The sequence below is a fragment of the Astatotilapia calliptera genome, chromosome 19, assembly GCF_900246225.1.
Source record: "Astatotilapia calliptera chromosome 19, fAstCal1.2, whole genome shotgun sequence".
Taxonomy (NCBI): Eukaryota; Metazoa; Chordata; class Actinopteri; order Cichliformes; family Cichlidae; genus Astatotilapia; species Astatotilapia calliptera.
This window is the reverse complement of record NC_039320.1, coordinates 30,552,292-30,572,013: the sequence shown is the minus strand read 5'-3', so window position 1 is coordinate 30,572,013 and position 19,722 is coordinate 30,552,292. Positions and strand designations below refer to the sequence as shown.

Genomic DNA, 19,722 nt, shown 5'->3' with positions numbered 1-19,722 from the left:
AGTCAAAAGGCTTTACAATCTAACCAACAGTCACCCATTTTCTACACTTGCACTCCAATGAACAGTTTTAATTGTGTTTGTGTATGAATCTTTTGGAAAGTGTGACGCAGAAATCTGTTATTCTATTGTGTATGTAACAGCAACCTGAAGTCAGGGGGGAGGGTCTGGACTCCCACTCCGGCCTCACTAGCTGTCTGAGCTCTGAGCTCCTCAGCAGTCAACAGGCAGTGTAGGCGGTAAAGAATGCTGGGCAGACACACTGCTTTTCTCCACAGGGAGGCTGGAATAGGGTGGATGGCACACAGTTCTGGGACCAGGATCTGACAAACACAAAGCACATGAGACTGGGATTGTCGGAATAAACAGCAACTCACAACAAGACTTCGTCTCTGGCACTCACTGGTCTAATAATTCCTGAAAGCTAACAGATCACCATCAACCCTGTCCACACACATGATCATGCCATATTAAATAATGCATCTTTGAGAATAGTATTCTTTGATATAATAGGTTATAGAAATCAGTAATAATAATAATCATCATCATCATCATCAATCCATCCTCTTTTCCAGTTCAAATTCACAGTAGGGCTGGAGCCAGAGAGACGAGCGTTTACCCCACAGCCAATTCAGAACCAGTATCTGGACTGTGGGAGGAACCCCGAGCACCCGGACACAGACACAGGGAGAACATGCCCACTCTACACAGAAAGACTCCAGCTGACCAGTGGATGGAAACAGGACCACTGTACTAACCAGCAGTAAAGTGATATCTAGAAACGTTCTTTAAAAACACACAAAAATGAAATATGAGCATGTCCCATGTTCCTTTACACACAAAATTATACTAGGTTTCCTACACTGATGGATATCTCCTCACCCTACAATCTAACAGAGGCAGCGAGTACCTGTTTGTTCTGTAAACTCTCCCACTTGGCCTTCCTCTTCTCTGCACTGCTGAGTGGCAGGGCTTTGCCCTTCTGGTTTAGGTGTCGAGGGGTTAACAGGTTCAGTCTGCGATGGGACAAGAGAGTTGGAAAGCCTGGTCACCATAGTGAACATTTAAATTTATATATATATATACGCATAGTATCAAACAAGCACCCCCCCAGGTTTGCCTTTTTCCTCCTGACCTTTATTCCACACTTCTGTGGATTACATATTGACAGTTCTCATAAAAGCTAGCATGTAAGCATATTCACACTTGGAAATTGCATTAATCTGTTTATTGCCTTTCATGAAATAACCAGTACAGACTCCACTCTTGGCTATAACATTATTATTCAGGAAGGGAGGTACTTCCTAAAAATAAAAATTGCTCCAATTCCTAACAACACAATATTTATGCAAAGCCAAGTGGAATCGCATATCTGCTTCTGTGCTTTTCTGTGTTTTCTCACATGCCTGAGAAAACTGTCCTTGTCCACATAATTATGAACCTGGCTCCAGATTTGGTGCCACTGACCTGGAGGAGGTGTGGTCTACATCCAGGAGCGGCTGGTTAAGGTTTGACAAGTCCAGGTTGTACTTTGTTTTGTAGTACTCAGCGAAAGTCTCATACTCTGGCGAAGGAAACTTGCTGAGTGGTGTCAGGTCTGCGTACACATCAGCGACATAGAAGCGATGAGGCTGGTCGAAGTTGCGATACCTGGAAAGTAGCAGCGAGGCGATTATCACGTCGTTTGGCTCAGCGTATACTTCATACAGCTGACACGTTCACACAAAATCAATCCAGTACAGACACGTGCCGCTCCACTACCTTGGAATGATGACAGCATCCTGGTAGTCCTCCAGCTTAAAGGTGAAGGGGTTCTGCTTTGTGTACTGAGTAGTAGGAATGCCAGTGCGGGCCTCAGACTTCTCAATGCCTTCCATAAACTTAAAATCCATATCTAGTGTGTTGGAGTCTCCAACTGAAGAAGCCAAAGGAGAGAAGGAAAGATGGTTAACAAACATTTTAACACAGGTGGAAATGAATTTACAAACTGAACTGAGCACTCACCAACATTCAGAGGTAGAACACAGTAAGCAGAGTCAGCCATTGTGGGCATGAACTCCAGTGCAGGTTTCTCCAGGCGGAGAATATGGGAGAAAATGTACTGGTGGAGACGAGTGATGAGGTCGAGCTGGGCAGTGGTGAGCGTGAAGCCAGACTTCTGCAACTCGATGGAGATGGTCACCTCACCAGAGCGAGTGTACACCGGGAAATGGGGAATCTGGATCAAAGCAAAGCTGCTCGTTTTCACATGTATAACACGTCTACAGAATAAATGCTGAAGAATATTGTGAAGCACTGAGGTACTCAAATGTGCCGAAGCAACGTACTCGAGGTATGGGTTTGGCAGTCAGTATGCCGAAGCACCTGGTGGTGTCCTCTGGCGGGTAGAGCTTTCTTCTACGGAAATTGAGCTCATCAGGGAGGGGAGTGGTGAGCACCATCCCAATCACATACAGGTAGTAGCTCTGCTCCGGTACTGCATAACAGTCACACAGACACTCCGGTATCTGGAGATGGCAGAAACGGGACACACGATTTTTGCACAGTACTGTATGCTCATTGAGTCAGCCCTCATGTTTCTCTATCCGGGTTTGCCTTTACTGCACTGGCAGTGCGTTTGGGATGAAAACTCATTCAACATTAACCAGTAACATGTTTTCCATATGGTAGTGCACTGCGGATCAAAATATGACTGTACTTTTCTTGCATTCGTAATTCCTTCAATCATAATTCCAACCACACTGGATGAAGTGCACCGTTCACCTGCTGATTATTTTTTCTAGGCCTGCTACTTGTGTTGACCTCCACTTGTCCAGTTTCCTTCCTTTTTTAAAGGTCACCATGTCATATTTTGGCAAGTTTACAGTTTGCTAAACTAAAGCAAATAGTGTGCTTTAGCAACAGGCTGCTAGTAAAGCATTTAAAGATACAATGTAAAAATGAGTCTTTGCTAATGTAAAAGTCAGTGTTAAATGGCTTAACTTGGCTCTGAAAATGTCAGGCACTGAAACTGGACTGATAAGTACGAAAGCAGCCAGCATCTAAGGTGTTTCACAGTTTTTCTTTAAAGAAGTCTGGAGTACTACTGCTAAAGCCTACTTTAGAGGAAGCAGAATACAAAGAAATGAGGGGAGCACAGTGCTGTATATGCCAACACATTTACTTACTGGTGCGATATAGCAAGGTTCTGCCAATCCAGAGAGTCAGTGATGAGTTTGGATACAGCCAGTTGACCCCCCCCCCCCATCCCCCCATATCACCTCAGATTTTTGCAGCTGAATTACTTCAAAAACAGTCTGTAAACTGGTTCAGCCGTGCCCTCCCTGCATCAAATGCCTGCCTGTAATGAGCATGACGTACAGCTTTGGGGTAGCACTGCCTTCTCTTCGTAGAACCAGGCCGGCCTGGGACACTGGTCTCCTCCTCATCGTGAAGATCAAGCTCCTCCTCGTATTTTACCGTCTCCTTTCCCACGGGCATCAGGTGATCATCCAGTTCACCTTAGAAGGAAGAGGCAAAAGATGAAGCAATGAAGACAAAAATAACAAGATTAGTCTGCAAGATTGTTATTGTGGTTTTACCTATTTTGTGGAGTTTCTCACAGCATACTAGTGCAACTGCCTTCTCTGCCACTCTTGCACAATTCATCACTGGACCCTGTAGGTGCAAGTCAAAATATCAATCATCCTTTAGAAATATAAAAGGAGCACGTCAAAATGTTTACACTGGCAATTTTGAAAACTATAACAGCCTTCCTTACCTTGACAGGAACTCGCAGAGGGGAGTTTATAGGCAAGTAGAGAGTGGACTGGAAACATCCATCCCCCATCTCCACGGTTTTACATTTTGGTGCTAGGTGTGTGAATGGGTCGCTGGGCAGCCGAGCACAATACCTGAACACCAGGGCAGAAAGACCTTTTCAAATATTTATGGCAATATTTTGATAGATACAGAGCTCTGCTGGTTCTTTCTCACATCTCAAAGTGCTTTACTGTTTTTTGCCACTTGTACCCAGGAATCATGAATGAAACACACACACACCTCGAGGAAACTCACACTGGCACAGAGACAACATGCAAACACTTCATCTCTTTATTACAAACTTAGTGCTGATGCGATGGCGATTGGACTGTGTGTCTGACACTTTCACTGGATTGGGAACCCTGTACTGTCTTCAGCTATACTGACATGTAAAATGATGAGTGAGAGAAAAAGAAGCAGCAGTATCATGTATATGTTGGCTCCATGCAAGCAGAAACCGTGGGCAGCAGTTCACATGGATTTAAAGTGACAAACAAAAAGAGGCTGTTTGGAGCAACCGGCAGTCTCGATCAATAACAAAGTATTTGAGCTGGAAAGAAAAACATTCTGAAAATCAGAAACCACACCTGTTAATGTGACCGATGGCCGTGTTGATGGTGACTCGAGGACCTCCATCCTCAGACCGCAGGACATAGGGTGGTAGAATGTTGTCATCATCCATCACCTGTTCCACTTCAAACTCACTCACCTCCACTGACTTGGAGCACTTATTCCTTAAGATCTGTTTGAGAGAAAATTAGGTCATTTGGCCCCTAAGCCAACAGACTAAGCATCTCAGTCTTGTCAGATAAAGAGAAAACATTACTTTTTCTATGGCCTTGTAGGTACTGAGATCCTCTTCAAAGGCTTTGGTCCTCCCAGTGTCAGCCAGCATGATGTAGTTGGAGACAGGTGCCCGAGCTCGGCCTTTGGACTGGACGTAGGACCTGTACTCTGTAGGCAAGTCAAACCGCACCACCAAGTTACACTTTGGAATATCTACGCCTTCCTCGACGATGCTGGTGGCAATCAGAAGGTTAGTTTCATGAGCCCGGAATTTGCGAAGAACCTGTCAGAGAAGGAAAAGGGGTCCTGAGTTCAGGAAGTGATAACAACAAAACAACCAAGAATTTAGCACGGTATCCACACATCTCTCCATCGTTCATTTTCAAAATCCAAGTTTTCTTTTATATTCAGCACAATTTCTTCCTGTAGTTATCTTATCAGATTCAGTGGCAGCGTCTGAACCCGGTGACCAGGTGCACAACATTTGCGAAAAGCACCTGACCGAGAAAAGTCTAGAAAGAGAAAGTGTTGTTGCCATGGTGCTCACTGTGCACACAACCACAAGTGCTAGCTCACAGGATTAGAGAAAACCATTAAATAACTCCAAACACATTTTTAAGACCTGTTCCAAGGTCCTCACAGGTCAGTGGGGTCAGAATGACTCTTTAGAAATAGTTACACTTGACTTTTCACAGAGTGCCACACCACTCAGAAGCTAATATGGAGAGAGTGTGATGGCTGACATCCCCAAGTTATCTCTCACTTACCTCCTCTTGCTTCCTGAACTCCACCTCCATTTGTTTGTTGCGTGCCTGGTTCTTGCCAATGCTGTGGCCAGTGATGAAGTTGCTACTTATATAAGCAAGCTCTGGGTCCTGCTTCCCTGCCTCCTTGATAAGACTGGAGAACAGAAAGAGTGTCAGTGATAACTCACCAAGGACAAAAACATGCAGCCAGTCAAACAACAGACGCCATCTTTCCAAACTTTTATGATTTATCACCAACTACCTGCTGCACTGACGATTTAGAGGGCGCGTTCATTCTCACCACATGCCTCTATCACTCAGCCACCAAAGTAAGAACAGAAAGGGTATTTTGGTACCTTAAGATGTAAACTCAATGGCTCTAAACACCGGGGATTTTTTTAAAATCCCAAAGCTACGATCATTAAGCTAGCCAGTGTATCTTATTTTGCCTCACTGTTACTGCTTTAAAAATACTTCTTCTTTTTTTAAACACCTCGAAAAATTGTAAAAACGCAGACGAATTTTATATGATATCATCCATTTAGGTCCACTAATTACAGACTATGACAGGCAGATTAACCACGAGTCAGTGCTCTCTCCTGCTGGTATTACTCCAGTTTCCTTCTGATGTCTGCAGCACTGACTGACTGACACACACGAAATAACACCAGTCTCTAAGCTGAAGCAATTATTCCTTGAAGTCCTTACCGATTGAGGACAACAGCTGTATAACGCCTCTCCACAAAGATGATTCCACACAGGATATTTGTGAATGGAGAGGGAAAGTTAGCTTCAGGCCTCTCTTTGGCTTCCACCTCTTCATCCTCATCTTCATCCTCAGAGTCGCTCCAGGACACATAGTTGTCCTGGTTGCGGTTGTTGTACCACTCCACACTTTCAAACTGCTGCCGCTCAAACGGCTTGTATTCGTGCAGGATCTCAAGCAGCCGTAGGACCTTTGGCGTGACAAACTTGAGGTCCAGGCAGGCGGGGGAGAAATGCTCCTCACAGAGAGCGTGCACTTTGCGCAGAATAGTGTCCGTGAAGAGTAGAAATTTGCGGCTGAGTTCCTCCTGCTCGTGTTTGATGTACTTCTGTAGCTCGCGCACCATGATGCCTGCTGCCTTATCTGCACACCAGGGCCCCAGCACCTGCAGTACGGCCCGGCAGTCATTGAGGACCTGGACGGGAAGGGCACAGTATAAACAACAAGTTCACAGAGTAGGCTGTTCTACAGCTCACCTTTCTACTTGTAATTTTAGAATCTTTTCTGGGGACATTTTTCCATCATCATGGCTGGATAGCCACCAGTAAAAATCTCCCAAATAAGCATGGCAAATTACAAAATCTTCTCAGGTATACCCAGTATACCACATTATGACTGTTTCAGCAACCTCCCTTATATTGATAATAAAATTATTATTCCTTATCCAGGGATGATGACCATTATTCTCTCACTGATGAATTCAAAAATACTGGCAGTTGTACCCTTCAGCCTTCTAGTATGGTATCAATTTTGGCATGGTGACGACAATACCACAACATTTTATGGCTGAGAGGTAAAAAGTGCGGCGAAGAATCCACTAATGGTGCTGAAATCATAATAGCTGCTGACTGCATCGGCCCGATGAGTACCGGTAGTTACATTTCTCGGGAGGCGCACATCCACCTATGTCTTAGATTTAGTGCTGAAGCATAATTCAGGCATTACATCGATGGTTAACGCTCAGGGATCAGAAAATGCATAAAGCAACAGCCTGATGAGTCCAACACATGGGTGTACAGTAAGGTTGGGCATGGACGTATATATCGACTATCACCGACAGGCTGAGGCTTTCACCCATCGTTTTTACAAGAGCAATTTATTTATTTATTTATTTGCCCATGAGTAAGTTTTCTAATAATGTTGGTTGAAGCTAAGAGAAGCAGTCAACGAAAAAAATAATGACACTATTTTAACAGCATCCTCTTCTAGCTGCAAACAAATGCAGCAATTCATTTACTCAAACTCATAACAGTAAAAAAGATCAGAAAAAAATTAAAAACATTTTATTTAAATTAAGAAAAAAACCCACAATGGTGAGGAGGGAAACAAAGAGAAACTGCCTTCTTTTTTCCACTATAACCGTGTTTACAGGCCGTTCCAGTGTTTGTCTGACTTACACACTCGACCAAACAACAAATACAAAATTAAACCAAAAGTAAGTTAAAAATAAATTTAAAAAAAGTTAAAAAAAAAAAAAAAAAAAAAAAAACGCCAACGTAATGTACAGTCTTCTGTGCAAGTTGGCGCATCTCAATTAAATAAATAAATGAATATTCCAAAAACTATATTAATCCTGAAAGAAAGAAGAAAAGAAGGTAAAATATTCCCTGCAAACAAAACAAATTCTGAATGCGCAAATCAGTCTGTGTACGATTACATTGGTCACCCATCAAAAACTGACCTGCGTGACTATCGCCGGTTATTGGACTGATGGTTGTTGGTTGGAAAATTTTGACATATCGCCCAACCTTCGTGTACAAATATACAAAACCTGCAAAAACGATGCTGGTCTTTTCTGCGGTTAGTGAGAGGCACAGAAACCACCTCCAGAGTATGATGAAGTAAATAACCGTAGGATAAATAAAACTGAGATGAAGAAACACTAAATTTTAAAAGGCAGAAAACCTTTGGAACTCTGACCTGTTTGGAGATGAATGTGGGATCACGGTCCTCCTTGACCACAGATATGTTGCAGTCATTCAGGAAGTGAAGAGCTTCATTGAGTTCAGCCTGCAAACGGGAGGAGAGGCCACTCTTGTCCACGTAGGAACCGCAGTCCAACACCACTTCTCTTGGCTGAGAGGCGTATCTAAAACAAGACCCTGTATTGTGAGCATTTCACTGCCACCATTACTGGTTTTCAGTCTAGTTTCACATGTGTCACATACAATGGTGTGAAAAAGTGTTTGCCCTCTTCCTGATTTCCTATATTTTGGTACGTTTGTCACATTTAAATGTTTCACATCATCAAACAATTTTAAATATTAAAACAAACACAAGTAAACACAAAATTTAGTTTCTAAATTAAGCTGTTTACCATTAAAGGAGAAAAAAAATCCAAACTTGTGTGTGAAAAACTGAATGCCCCCTAAACCTAATAACTGGTTGGGCCACCGTTAGGAGCAACAAATGCAATCAAGCATTTGCCATTGGAGGAATTTTGACCCACTCATGTTTGCAGAATTGTTGTAATTTAGCCATATTGGAGGGTTTTTGAGCATGAACCACTTTTTTAAGGCAATGCGTCCCAAACGGATTCATGTCAAGACTTTGACCTGGCCACTCCAAAGTCTACATTTTGTTCTTCTTAAGCCATTCGGAGGTGGACTTGCTGGAGTGCTTTGGATCATTGTCCTGCTGCAGAACCCAAGTGCTTGAGGTCACAAACAGATGATTGGACATTCTCCTTCAAGGTGTTTTGGTAGACAGCAGGTTCCACTTACCAAGTCTTCCAGGTCGTGAGGCAGCAAAACACCCGTTCCTATTTAGCGCTTTTCTACTCTGAGCACACGTGTACATTCACACCAGCAGTTTTTTCTGTGCTGTTCCTAACTGCTTTCTGTCTAAGTGGTTTTTAAGCATCTCACTGAGCATTTGTCAACAAGCAATCTGTATGAACCATTTCAGTCTGCTTTTAGACCAAATCACTCCACAGAAACAGCTTTAGTCAAAGTGGTCAATGATCTGCTCGTAAATGCAGACAATGATCGCACTTCAGTTTTATTACTGCTGGATCCAAGTGCTGCGTTTGACACTGTGGATCACTGCATTTTATTGGATAGGCTTGAACATTTTATTGGAATTACAGGAAATGTTTTATCATGGCTGAGATCTTACCTGCTTGGGAGGTCTCAGACTGTTAGTTTCAAAAATGATCTCTCTGAGACCTGTGCAGTGAGGCATGGGGTCCCTCAGGGGTCCGTACTTGGACCATTGCTGTTTTCTATGTACCTGCTGCCTCTTGGTGTTCTTTTACATTCTTTTAATGTAACCTTTCATTGTTACGCTGATGACCTGCAGCTTTATGTTCCTTTAACCATTGGAAATTGTGCTGAAGTCTCTAAACTAGAATGCTGTTTATCTGCAATTAAGGGCTGGTTATTGGATAATTTCTTGCTCCTAAATACTGATAAGACAGAGTTGATGGTCATTGGGCCACACAAATTTCAGCACTTGTCCCAAAATTTCATCTTGAAAATTGATGACAGTGTCATAAATTGCAGGAACAAGGTAAAAACTTGGGCGTGTGGTTCGACATGGTGCTCTCCTTCGAATCTCATGTAAAAGAGATAACAAAGACCGCCTTTTATCATTTGAGGAACATTGCCAGAATCAGACAAGTTTTGTCAAGCGACACTGCGGAGGTTCTTGTCCATGCATTTGTGTCTTCCCGCATTGATTATTGCAATGCTCTTCTTTCTGGCCTACCAAAGAAAAGTTTTAGAGGTCTACAGATGGTGCAAAATGCAGCTGCTCGCATTTTAACAAGAACTGGAAATTTGAGTACATTACCCCGGTTCTGAGATCTCTGCATTGGCTACCTTGTCAGGTTCGAGCAGATTTTAAGGTCCTGCTGCTCACCTACAAGGCTTTAAACGGATTGGCACCTTCATACCTCTCCGACCTTTTAGACCTTTATGTTCCATCTCGTGCTCTACGATCTCAGGACTCTGGCCTTCTAAAAGTTCCTAGAGCCAGAAAAAAGACAATTGGAGAGCTTTTTCTTTTCGTGCCCCGTTTCTGTGGAACAACCTCCCTCAAGATATTCAGCAGGCATGCTCTGTGGAGGTTTTTAAAACTAAGTTGAAGACACATTTGTTCACCTTATCCTACATGTCTTAATTATATGGCTTTTAGTTTTTAAATTTTTATTGTTTTTAACTTGTATTGTGTCTCTTACCTGTATTGCTATGTATCACTTTTATTTCATTTATCCCTTTAGTTGTACAGCACTTTATTTGAAAGCGCTTTATAAATAAAGTTATTACTATTATTACTATTATTATTATTAACAACAACATTCACACGCATTCCGATGCATCCATCGGAGGGCAAACATGGGGTTAGTATCTTGCCCAAGGATATTTGGCATGCAGACTGAAATCGAACCACCTACCACCCGGATAGTAGGTGACCTGCTCTACCACCTGAGCTACAGCCACCCCACAAAGCTACAGGGGTTCAGATATTGACTCAGGTGGTGACTCCAGGGTGTCTGGAGTCATGAACACTGACCTTAACTGAGCCAAATGAGGCCTGCAGTCCTTTGGTTGTTGCTGTGGGGTCTTTTGTGACCTCTTGGATGAGTCTTTGCTGCATTCTTGTAATTTTAGTCGGTTCACCACTGTTCCATGTTTTCATTACTTGTGATGGGGTCCCACAGCTTTAGAAATGGCTTTTACAACCTTTTCCAGACAGAGATCTCAATTACTTTGTTTCTCATTTGTTCTGATGAAATATTGGATCACGGCATGATGTCTGGCTTTTGAGGATCTTTTAGTCTACTCCACTTTGTCAGGCAGGTCTAATTTAAGTGATTTGTTGATTGAGAACAGGTGTGGCAGTAATTAGGCCTGACTGTGGCTAGAGAAATTGAACTCTGCTTTCCAAAGATGTGATACACCACAGTTAATTTACATTATAATGAAGGAGTGGGGGTTTGAATTTTTCCCCCCTTAATAAACATCTTCATTTAGAAACTGCATTTTGTGTTTACTTGTGTTATCTTTGTGTCTACTATTTAAATATCGGGAAGGGCGCAAACACTTTCTCACACTATTATAAATAGGGATGGGAATTGATAAGAAATTAGCGATTCCAAATCCATTGTCGATATCGCTTATCGATTAGATTCCTTATCGATTCCCATTGGCTTCACAGAGTCAGCATCATCTCTACGCAGCATATCAATGACAATATATTCATGCAAATTTATTACATGCTGTGTGGTCAAATTTTCCATCTTTGTTGTGATCAGTGTTGGAGTCATTATTGAAAAAGTAAAAAAGGTATTACACAGAACACTTAAAAGTAATGCAGTACATTACTTAATTACACCCTAATGAGTACATATGTGATTTTTCTCTTAGTATTTCAGTTTAGACACAAAACAAAGATGAAAACCAGCACAAAGACACTTCAAAGTGATGGTCACAGTGATTCTACTGTGGAAACACGAACTGGTAGAAACGGAGGCTGCAGCCTGACTGCTCATTAGTTTGTTACCTGTTGAAGTTCAGCAGCAGCTGGCTTCACCAAAATAAAAATAAAAATAAAAGTAACATCTATATTCAGGTTATAGACCACTCCACTATTTTCCTCCTCTCACATGTGAACTGAAATCAGCTGATTGTAGTGAGAGCTCAAGAACCGATAGGCACTAACAATTCCAAGCAACTGGACAACTGGGAACCAGTTCTTGTAGAGAACCCGATTCCCATCCCTAATTAGAACCCTAGCCCTATTTTTTGTTTTAAAAACAAAACACAAACAAACAACAAAAAACAGACACACAGTAGCAGCAGTAGGGGTGGGTTTTTATAATCAATTCATCGATTAAAATAGATTCTGTCTTGGATAATGTGAAAATCGATTCATTAAAATCCTGAATCGATTTTTTAATATAAATTTATTTTGCCCGAAACGGCAGAATCTCAGGTGAAACCTCACAAATTTTCAACAACCACCAAACAGCTAAAACGGTAAATGAGAGCAGGAACACGACTTCTGCACAAAGACGTAAACACAAAGCGCGGACCCGCGGATCAGAATCAGTGAGATGTCGCCTTTCTCACCCGACGGCACGGACACGGTCGGGGCTGAAAGCCGACAGCTCGCTGATTCTGATGTTTCGGCGGGTCCGCGCTTTGTTTTCACGCCCTTTTACGCTGATTCTAAAGCTGTAAGTTTTATCTCTCTCCAAACAATATTGACTGAACCAGCAGCAAAAGAAGATCCAAACTATGCTTCACATAAACATCGTCATGAATTCCTTCTTACTTTTGCTGTTTTGCTTCCACCACGATAAAATCACACTTCATGCACAGCTCTCTCTCTGTACTTCAAGAACAGTTTCCCGTCTAAAAATCTGTTTTCTGCATTATTCGCTTGCTTGTTACTCACAAGTCTACTGTTGTTTACAGGCTGTCGGCCGCTGCTTTTTTTCCCCTTTTACTTACTTCCGAAAAGAAAACCTAATTTCTGCCGTTCAATACTGAACAAATTTAAACTTTTTAAAATTATGCAACATGCAATACGCTTAGCTGTGTCTCTAATAAAACCGCTGTAATGTCAGAGGTAACGTTCATATGTTGATTAATGGTTTTCTTTCGTTTTTGATGTACTGCAGAATATTTTTATAAAATCCAGGCCAGGAAAATCACCTTCATGTTTTTCTGTGTTTTATCTTCAGCTACTTTGACACAAAGACATCTGCTGTGATGCTCACACCTTTGATAAAGTCTTGCGTGTGTCAGCTTCCTTTTAATAGATACAAAAATATGTAAATGTACTGATCTGAATTATAATATTTCTGACTCAAAATTTCCCAGATTCAAATCGAATTGAATCGGTATCGAATCGATTCTAGAAATCAGTGACAAAACCCAGTCCTACACAGCAGTATAAACCTGCAAGTGGCTAGTCGAAGCAAATTTTTGCTGAACCTCATGCTCACCCCAGCGCCTGCTATGTGAGCGCCTTAAGCCGAGGAAAGTGTCAAATGCACGCAGTTATAAGGCTTACCTGTCCAGGACCACAAGATCAGTAGCAGTCTCAGCATTGCTCTTAAGGATTCTTTCCAGATTCTGAATCTTCTGCTCCAGTTCTGATGGGTCACACTTTCCATTCAGAATGGAAGCCGTGAGACCAAGGATACGAGGAGTGCAGGAGCAGCCCTCAAACAGCTGCACACACAGAGGACAACCAGGTCACCCACAATGATTTTGCATGATTCTCTGCCACTATTACAATAAACGTAATCCCATTTCCTTAAAGACTACAATCTCACCTTCATTATCTGACAGTAAGGGTGGTCTGTGATGGCCAGGTGGCAGTCATCAAACACCACCAAGTTGATTTTCGACAATGGTAAGATTTTATTCCTCAGAACATGAAGGAATATGTGGCAAGTCATGACCAGCACCTTACAGAAAGTGACAAGGACAATGGAATAGATTATTACCAACAGTGAGTACAGGATATCTAACTATCAGATATACATCTCTATTTTTCTCTCTCTCCTGCTCTCCTTCCTTGGATGTGTATTTGGTGCCATGTATGTAATGTAAATTGTCCACAGCCAAATCTGAACAGTCACCAAACAAAACAAAAACATCTGCAATCACCCTCGCACTCACGATCTAATGACACAATTATCACCCTGTCCCAAGAAGACCCCAGTGAAATCACAGACAAAGTACACTGGAGGATTTAGAGTCCCCCTGAAGCATGAAGGGAAACAGAGTGCTGGGCTTACCATGCCCAATAAGTCAGTGTTTAAAGGTATGAAAAAAGAAATGCAAGTACAGATATTATTTTTATTATGACAAAGTAATGGTGTTTCTGAGAAAAACACTGGCATCAGACAATATTTGCTTAACTGGATGCTGTTGGCTTATTATGTGAATGTGATGACATTCAGGAACAACAATGACCAAAGTTTAACTTCCATCTGTGTTTAAATGGGACCCAGTCTCATATTGTGTACATTCAAAGTGAGTACACTGAAAGAAGCTAAAACAATTAGTTTGTATAAATATGTTAAAAGGGTGAAAAAAAGATGAACAATCTGACATATTATTGTATCCAACCAGTATTGCCCTTCATACAGTTTGTTTTACTCTCCAAGTCTGTGTGTAAAGGAAGACAAACTTGTAAGAGCATCCCAGCATGCAACTAGCATCAGCTTAAGCACACCTGATTTTCTATTATCTGTCGACTCCACCGTTGGTCAGTCCATGCTAAGGTCTCCTCCAGATCTGTATACTCTCCCACACTGAGGTCAGAGTGAGTCCTGACTGCAGCTGCTTGCTGAACTACAGAAGCAGCTGTGGAGCACAGAGCAGAGATACAGAATGACACACAGACAAAAATCAAGCACAATGTCACACCAGCTGAATCCGAATAAACAACAAGTTCACAGACATTTCTGGCACAGGTACCTGTGTTCACTAGAAAAACAGTCCTCTTTGCATTTTCTTGGTAAGGTCCACGTATTTGGTGGGAGAGCTCTTTTGTTAGAAGTACTGCAATGAAGGTCTTCCCTGAGCCAGTATTCAAGCAGACGATGGTATTGCGTTCAAGAGCTGCTTCAAGAAGTTCAACCTGTGGAGGCAGTTTCACATTTAGAGACAGCAAGCCCATAGCAGAACTAGGGACACAGTGACAAAGCACAGTGCTTTTTAAAACTACTGGGGATCACTGATCACTAAGGCTGGGCAGTTCATCAAAAATGATTCAAAACCAACATCCAGAACACTCTGATTAGTGTGATCTAGCACTATTTATAACTTAAATTCTGTTAATACTTCTACCACTAAAATATACTAAGGTGTGTGATGGAATAATTGAACGTTCACATGTCATAGTCCTGAACCTTTTTTTCCTCTGCTTTTTGAGCCATAAGCAATCAGCAAGTATTACTCAGGAAAAGGACTCCAGCATTATGAGTTAGACTGATAACCAGTACATGGAACTGGTATACATATGTGGACACCCCCCCCCGCCCCCCAAAAGAAAACAAAAAAAACACCTTGGTATAAAAACAGGGTGAAAGACGTCTACTACAAAAGTAGTAGATGTCTTTTAAAATTAGAGTACTGGATTACTTATGACAATTACAGGTCAATATACACATCTCAAAATCCTGAGGAATGACTACACAAGCAAACTACGATATTGTACGCTTTCTTTATCATTAATGTCCCTATATAAGTGTGTTACTTTTTTGTTTTTTTTATTGTTTTAGGGTTTTTTTTTTAAAATAAGCCATCAAACTGCAAAGACTTACAGATAAAAAAAAAAGTCTATATGGCAAAATATGGCACATTCAAATGACAATTCTGAGTCCTCACTTTCCCTTGTTAATTACAAAACAAAGGTGTTAGTTTCATTGCTTTCCATTGACAGGTTTGTGCAATTAAGTGGCCGTTCGGTAACTTGTCCTAGTCCTGTGGCTGTCCCTCTGCTAAGGTCACTGAATGCCTGCTTTGCCGCTTATGCTACTTGTTCAGTTTTTTTGCTACTGGTAGAAAGATGTATGATACTTGGAGCACACTTTCATAGGATTGTGCTTTGTACAACATCAGTGATGTCTGCCTCCATATCTTCAGAAGAGCTGAGCTTTGCTCCTGACAGCAAATGTGGTCGTTTGCCTTCCATGCTCATCCTGTGCTCCGGACATTGCTCAGAAGACCACAGAGTAAAGACTAAAGATAGAGTTGACTGCACTAGAGCCATAGGAGCCCTTCTTTTTTTTTTTTTATTATTTCGTCTAATCAGTTAAAACAAACATAATAATAAGACACACAGGAAATCAGCAGTAATAAATGATCACTCAAATGCTCATGAATTGTAGCCTTCTTGCCTGATATTTTCTAGGTGTATAAATGTTATCATGAATAGCCTCCTGCTGCCATGGAAGACCAAAGAAAGGCCCCATGGGTGAGGTGGCAGGAGTAACAAGCTGTAGGCCAGCCATGCTTCAAACTGGTGGAGGTGAGGGGGCTAAGGCTCCTCCAGTCGTCCACTTTATCTCATTTCGTCATCCTCTTCTTTTCAACAGTTCACTGGCAGTGGACATGAAAAGATTTTGTTAGGGTGCTGCAAATGACAGACATAACATTAGGGTGTTTTAAGGTATAAACAAGTTAAATTTAAGACTTAAGAATGGCTAAGTATATGTTGGAAAATGCAAAAATAAATAAATACTTACTGATAACAGAGACACATGGGCTAGGCAGACAAATGTTAATCTGGGCTTCATGATAAAATATATCTTCAGCTCCTAATGCTTCCCCACATTTGGCTCAAAACAGACCTGAGAAATCAGAACATTGTTATGATCATGTATTTCAAACATAGCTCAGTCAATAAGATTCAAGTAATCTATAAATGAGAATCATTTATTCTGATCCATCAATCAACTACTTTTCAACACATCTTAAACCTGAAATCGTCACCAGACCACCTGACGCTTGCCTGAAGGCTGTTCAGCCCTGGCAGCTATAACCATTCCCAGCAGTCAGCTTGGTGCAGCAAGCATTTCTTGCTGTAAATGAAGCAGTTCACATTTGCTTGCAATTTAAAAGATTACAACCTGACACAACAGGCCTGAAGTGAGGTCTTTCACATACACAAATCTAGTAAGTGTTTGAAATTAAAGCAGACCACACTGGTAACGCAAATACTGGAAGCCTTAACATTTCATATACAAGATGTCAACATGCAGGTAGAAAAAAAAAAGGTTAAGTAAGTAAGAAAGAAAGAAAGAAAGAAAGAAAGAAAGAAAGAAAAGAAAGAAAGAAAGAAAGAAAGAAAGAAAGAAAGAAAGAAAGAAAGAAAGAAAGAAAGAAAGAAAGAAAAGCTCAAATTCTGTAGCATTTATAAACCAAGTGTGGACCTCTGTGTGGCTTATCATGGGACAAAGTCCACCTCAAAAATGGCCACACAGATGTAAACACACAGGTGCATGGTGCTAACTGTTTGGATCACAAAATTGAGGAAGCTAATGTGTTAACCTGCTTACATCTACACAAAAATGAAAAATTTATAATAAAAATGTAAACAATATATCACTGGGTACCTGGAAACCGTATTGACTTTTTTTTACGTTCTGAAACCGACTGCAACTTGTGATGACTAAATGGTTGCCCAGAGTTTGAGTGTGGCACACTCACAACCACTCCTGATCGCAAGGCGATTGCACAGGTTGCCTGATAAGAGGCATTTTTTCTAAAGTAGACTGACAGCAGTCACTCGCAGAGAGAGATTGTTGAAGCAAATAATTGCTAAGTTATCAAAGGGGACAGACTGCCAACATGTTGTCATCAGTCTGAATGAGTCTTTGTCAATGACCAACGCCAGTGTCACAAATGATTTAGCAGACTGACTTTATCTTGTGGGAAGTTTTAGCAGCAGTTTAGGCGTGCTTGACAATCTCATTTTGCAGCCAAAAAACAGAATATAGTAAAAAATATAATTTGCCGTTGAAAAGGTGGTGTTAAATCACAAAACATCTTTTTCTTCTGATTATCCACTTCAGGGTTGCGGTGGACTGAAGCCTATCCCAGCTGCCTTAGGGCAAGAGGTGGCTGAACATGTCACCAATCACAGCTATGGGCAATTTAGAATCACCAGTTAACCCAACCCCACTAACTGCAAGTTTTTGGATGGTGGGAGGAGAGCCAACGCAGACTCTGCACAGTAAGGCCAGATGGTGAATTTGAACCAGGACTCTTGTTGTGAGCCACAGTGCTAACCGCCATGCTGTCCCAGTTTCATCATTAGTTGATCAAATTGAAGTCCACTTCCCAGGTTCTATATTACGTTAAATTGTTACATTAAATCCAAGGCCGAACTCTGGCATTTCTCCACTTGTCAGCAAGTGGCAAAGAGCACAATGTGTGTTGGATGGCTAGTTAGCAGCTAAATGTCACATTTCCACCGAACACCTTCAGACAACCAGTCGAGCTGATGCACACGAACTCGACATTAAATTAGTTTGAGTAAACATTTGAATACTGGTGATTTAAAAACATGTACTAGAAGAAAACGAGAACTTTAAAGTCCCTGGCCTGAGAACTGCTATAAAAGTACAACGATAGCTACTGCTAAGTGTGCCATATTACAAAAAATAACTTATTTACGTAATGCTGCCTTACACTATGATGTAAAGAACCAAACGTCTCTAAGAACCCGTTAGCATTGTACAAAGCGTTGCCGATTGAGCAGAGACTTGTACAATTGCAATGAAAACCTTTTCACAGCGGCCAAAACAGTAAGTGAACGTAGCATGCCTAGCACACGATAAATGAAAGACTGGGCCTGTGTATTGCGGCGGTAAATGGCCTGGCTGTGTGTTTTTCCTCGCATTGTCCCTGAGCTACAGGCGAATCTGACCCATGGCTTCACTTGAAATTTACAGCGTTAAATGTAGTGCAACATCTGTACGGTTACTGCGGCCACCATGCACCATCATCATGTCAGCCAGCTAGCTAACAGCTAGCGAGGCCAAACACCACAGCAGTATTTTACAAAGAAGAAACAAGCAACTCGACTATAAACTCACCACTGGATGCTTTTCTGATTATCACCTCGATTAGCTTAAACTCATTCGTTGAATATTTTAAGTGCCATTTACTCTCGTCCCGATTTGGTAGCTACTCGTCCACGGGGGACCACTTCCTTTTACCTGGGCCTCTGCTACGACAAAACATTCACGTAAGCTACGCAACCGCTAGTCAAAGAGTGGCGCACCAGTCTACTAACACGAACCAGAATAGCAGTCCCCGTACCGAGCACGAAGTGTGGAGGTCCCCCTCCGACCATCTCAGACAGGAAACCACTAACGGATTTAACTAGACCAAAGCAACACTGAACACCTGTGACACTGAACCTGACGCTGCCCAGTTTACAGGTTATTAATATTTCATTCTGCTGTTGGATTAATCGTTACTACTATTTAGACTATAAATAAATTGTTCTCCCACTAGGAGCTCAGTCTGAGTGGAGTCTTTTTTTCTCCTCCTCTTACCTCATGTAGTGTATTTTCGTTGTTTTTTTTCCTATCAGCCTACCTTCTGACATGTCTGCCCAATGTGATGTTTGTGTAAAGTTGGTCAGAAGGTTCCTTTGTGAGTGCGCATGCGCCATTAGCGTGCTGCCTGCTGTAACCCCTAATTTCCCTCGGGATGAATAAAGTATTCTGATTCTGATTCTGAAATAGGTCTGTGTGAAATGTAAGTGAAAACAGGATGCAATGACAGCATTCAGACAAGCAGAAGCCTGGCTACTGGTTTCTTTTAACAAAACCCTGACAGCAAACGTCACCAAATGCTGTGTTCTCGATTCTTACCTGATATAGCATCAAACTGTTGCTTTCACATCTTAACAAATGTTTTCAGTGGGTGAAAAGTACCATAACTTCTCTGCTTCTGAGCCATACCAATGGATGTTAAATAAAAGTAACATTAAAAAAATCTATCATTGAGGATTTGCTGTTTGTTTGTTTGTTCTGGGTTTTTTGTGAAAACAGTGATAGTAATATCAAAATTAAGAAAAGCAATGGGAAGGGACATATAGGATTTTGGAGCGTGATGTCACGAGAGGGGGCGTGACCAGGTTTTT

General features: G+C 41.6%; 1 protein-coding gene across 7 annotated transcripts in view; it reads right to left on the bottom strand.

Moving 5' to 3' along the window:
- The window catches only part of dicer1 (dicer 1, ribonuclease type III), a 31,299-nt gene extending 12,100 nt beyond the window's left edge, over positions 1-19,199 (bottom strand). Inside the window, exons 1-22 of one of the 7 annotated variants that reach the window (XM_026151933.1) lie at positions 18,871-19,087; positions 18,665-18,798; positions 16,310-16,414; positions 15,962-16,163; positions 14,538-14,700; positions 14,293-14,423; positions 13,385-13,519; positions 13,120-13,280; positions 8,017-8,185; positions 6,039-6,511; positions 5,352-5,484; positions 4,625-4,867; positions 4,386-4,540; positions 3,758-3,890; positions 3,579-3,654; positions 3,358-3,497; positions 2,325-2,504; positions 2,002-2,215; positions 1,759-1,912; positions 1,465-1,647; positions 908-1,013; positions 145-320 (exon numbers count right to left, since the gene is read on the bottom strand). In XM_026151933.1, coding sequence (XP_026007718.1) covers positions 145-320; positions 908-1,013; positions 1,465-1,647; positions 1,759-1,912; positions 2,002-2,215; positions 2,325-2,504; positions 3,358-3,497; positions 3,579-3,654; positions 3,758-3,890; positions 4,386-4,540; positions 4,625-4,867; positions 5,352-5,484; positions 6,039-6,511; positions 8,017-8,185; positions 13,120-13,280; positions 13,385-13,519; positions 14,293-14,423; positions 14,538-14,700; positions 15,962-16,075 — 3,239 coding nt within the window. In that variant the 5' untranslated portion in view covers positions 16,076-16,163; positions 16,310-16,414; positions 18,665-18,798; positions 18,871-19,087. Of the gene's footprint in view, positions 1-144; positions 321-907; positions 1,014-1,464; positions 1,648-1,758; positions 1,913-2,001; positions 2,216-2,324; positions 2,505-3,357; positions 3,498-3,578; positions 3,655-3,757; positions 3,891-4,385; positions 4,541-4,624; positions 4,868-5,351; positions 5,485-6,038; positions 6,512-8,016; positions 8,186-13,119; positions 13,281-13,384; positions 13,520-14,292; positions 14,424-14,537; positions 14,701-15,961; positions 16,164-16,309; positions 16,415-18,664; positions 18,799-18,870; positions 19,088-19,172 lie in introns of those variants that run through there. The other 6 variants (XM_026151934.1, XM_026151932.1, XM_026151935.1 and 3 more) reach the window with 6 other exon arrangements.
- Positions 19,200-19,722: the final 523 nt, after the last annotated feature.